Source organism: Belonocnema kinseyi, chromosome 4 (assembly GCF_010883055.1).
Source record: "Belonocnema kinseyi isolate 2016_QV_RU_SX_M_011 chromosome 4, B_treatae_v1, whole genome shotgun sequence".
In the NCBI taxonomy this organism is placed as follows: Eukaryota; Metazoa; Arthropoda; class Insecta; order Hymenoptera; family Cynipidae; genus Belonocnema; species Belonocnema kinseyi.
Window position 1 is genome coordinate 8,848,234 of NC_046660.1, and position 2,068 is coordinate 8,850,301.

The 2,068-nt window shown below is 35.9% G+C and overlaps 1 protein-coding gene across 1 annotated transcript; it reads right to left on the minus strand.

The window, feature by feature from the left end:
• Nucleotides 1-959: 959 nt before the first annotated feature.
• On the minus strand, nt 960-1,595 carry LOC117170736 (secreted RxLR effector protein 161-like). The gene has a single exon (XM_033357767.1). It carries the CDS (start codon nt 1,593-1,595, stop codon nt 960-962), a length of 636 nt encoding a protein of 211 aa, XP_033213658.1.
• Between the last annotated feature and the right edge of the window lie 473 nt (nt 1,596-2,068).

The following is a 2,068-nucleotide window of genomic DNA, read 5'->3' on the forward strand; positions in this document are numbered from 1 at the left end:
GAATTAATAAATTCTCACAAATATTTCATTTCTCGAAATTTAGAACTGCTGAACATAGTTAATTTATTATTAATTTATAAGCTATTAGTATAATATAAATAAGGCAAAGAATTTAATTAATAATTGATTCATTATTTTCGGCAATTTAAAATTTCGTCAAACTTAAATTTCAGGAATAGAAATATTTATTGGAATTTAATAATTTGCTTATTTTATAATTCGCTAATTTTTTAATATTGTTTTCTATTACCATTAACGAATATTTTTTCATCTTTGGCAACACTCAAATTAATGGACAATTATTTTTGGAAGTGCTATAATAAATTCATGTTAAAATGAAATTCTAAGAATTGAGAAAAAGAAAATGAGTGTTATCACCTTGTTTTTTTAATTTATGGAAATATAATTTTTATAAGATTCTTGAGAAAATTTTGAAGATTTTCTAATATTTCATGCGTATCAGAAAAAAATTTTAATGATTTTGAACAAATTTTTGTTATTATATAGGATTTTACAAAATATTATGCCAAATTCCAGTCTTTCTAGAAGATGTTTAGAACTTTTGAAAGTTGAGAAGGAATAAAAAAATATTTAATAAATTTGCGAAAATGTTTCCGACTTTTGAAATATTTGTAATCTATTTAAAACGTCTTAAATTGCTGGAAATATTTTTTACTGACATGTCTTAGCAAACTTTATTATAGTGGTGTGATCATTTCAGAGCGATTGACTTGAGAGTCTTGGTATGATTGTATAAGCAAACGAAAAAAAAGTAGTGGGGTTAAGGGCAGTGGTGCCAACTAAAGAAAAAGAAGCATAGAGGTATTGATAATTGTGTATCTAACACTTCCCCTCAATTTCAATTGTCTTTATGAAACCCAAATTAAACAGTCATTGACAAATTAAACATTCTTTGAGTCCCAACATAAATTCTACAGTCTTTGAATCCCAACACGAATTTAACAGTCTTTGAGTCCCAAACCACTAACACAATTGTCGAACTTTATCCCCGATAAAGGCTTGGTTAAAATATCTGCTGTCATTTCTTCGGTAGGCAGAAACTTGATGATGAGTGGATAAGCCTGAATCGCTTGACGAATGAAATGATGCTTGATGTCCATATGTTTGGTACGAGCGTGAAAGACAGGATTCTCGTCCAATTTTCCAGCAGATCGATTATCGTTGAAGATGGTGATCTGGGACAGCGTGTCAAGTCGAAGTTCTTTGACAAAGCTCGAAAAATGAATAGCTTCTCGAACAGCCTCGTAGAGGCTTCCATATTCGGCCTCTGTAGAGGATAAGGCCACAATTCGCTGTTTGCGTGAGGTCCAAGAGATTGCTGCTCCGGATAACGAGAAAACGCATCCGGAATAAAACTTTCTATCGTAGGTGCAGCTTCCCCAGTCTGCGTCAGCATGTCCGAGGATTCCCTCATCTTCCTTCGTGTAGATTAACTTTCGGTTTATAGTACCCTGGAGGTACCTTAAAATCATCTTCGCGCATTGCCAGTGAGTTTTGCCGTTGTAGCTGTTGAACTGGCTCAGCATGACCACTGCATGAGCAATGTCTGGGCGAGTTTCAATGGCAATGTACATCAGGGCCCCAATGAGCTCGCGGTAAGGATAGCGAGTCACATTTGTTCAGTGTCCGTTTCTCGTTCAAGTTTCGTGCTCACTGTTAATGGAGACTTGACAGCTTTACAATCGGACCTTTCGAATTTCTGGAGAACTTCTCTGACGTATCCAATTTTAGCGATGGAAATCTGATTCTTCTTCTGCTCGACTTCGATTCCTAGACAGTATTTGATGTTTCCAAGATCTTTCACCTGGTATTCGGACGACAGTCTGGTGTTATTTCGTCGACTCGTTTCGGTTCGTTGGAAACTATCACGATGTCATCCACATAGATAAGTACATAAGTCCTTCCTCTGGAACGATGGTCTACGTAAACACAGGGATCGGACTTCGTCTGCAACAACTCAAGTGAACTGAGGGTGCTGCTGAGTTTTGAGTGCCATTGTCTACCAGCCTGACGTAAACCGTAGAGCGCTTTGCGAAGTTTACAGACT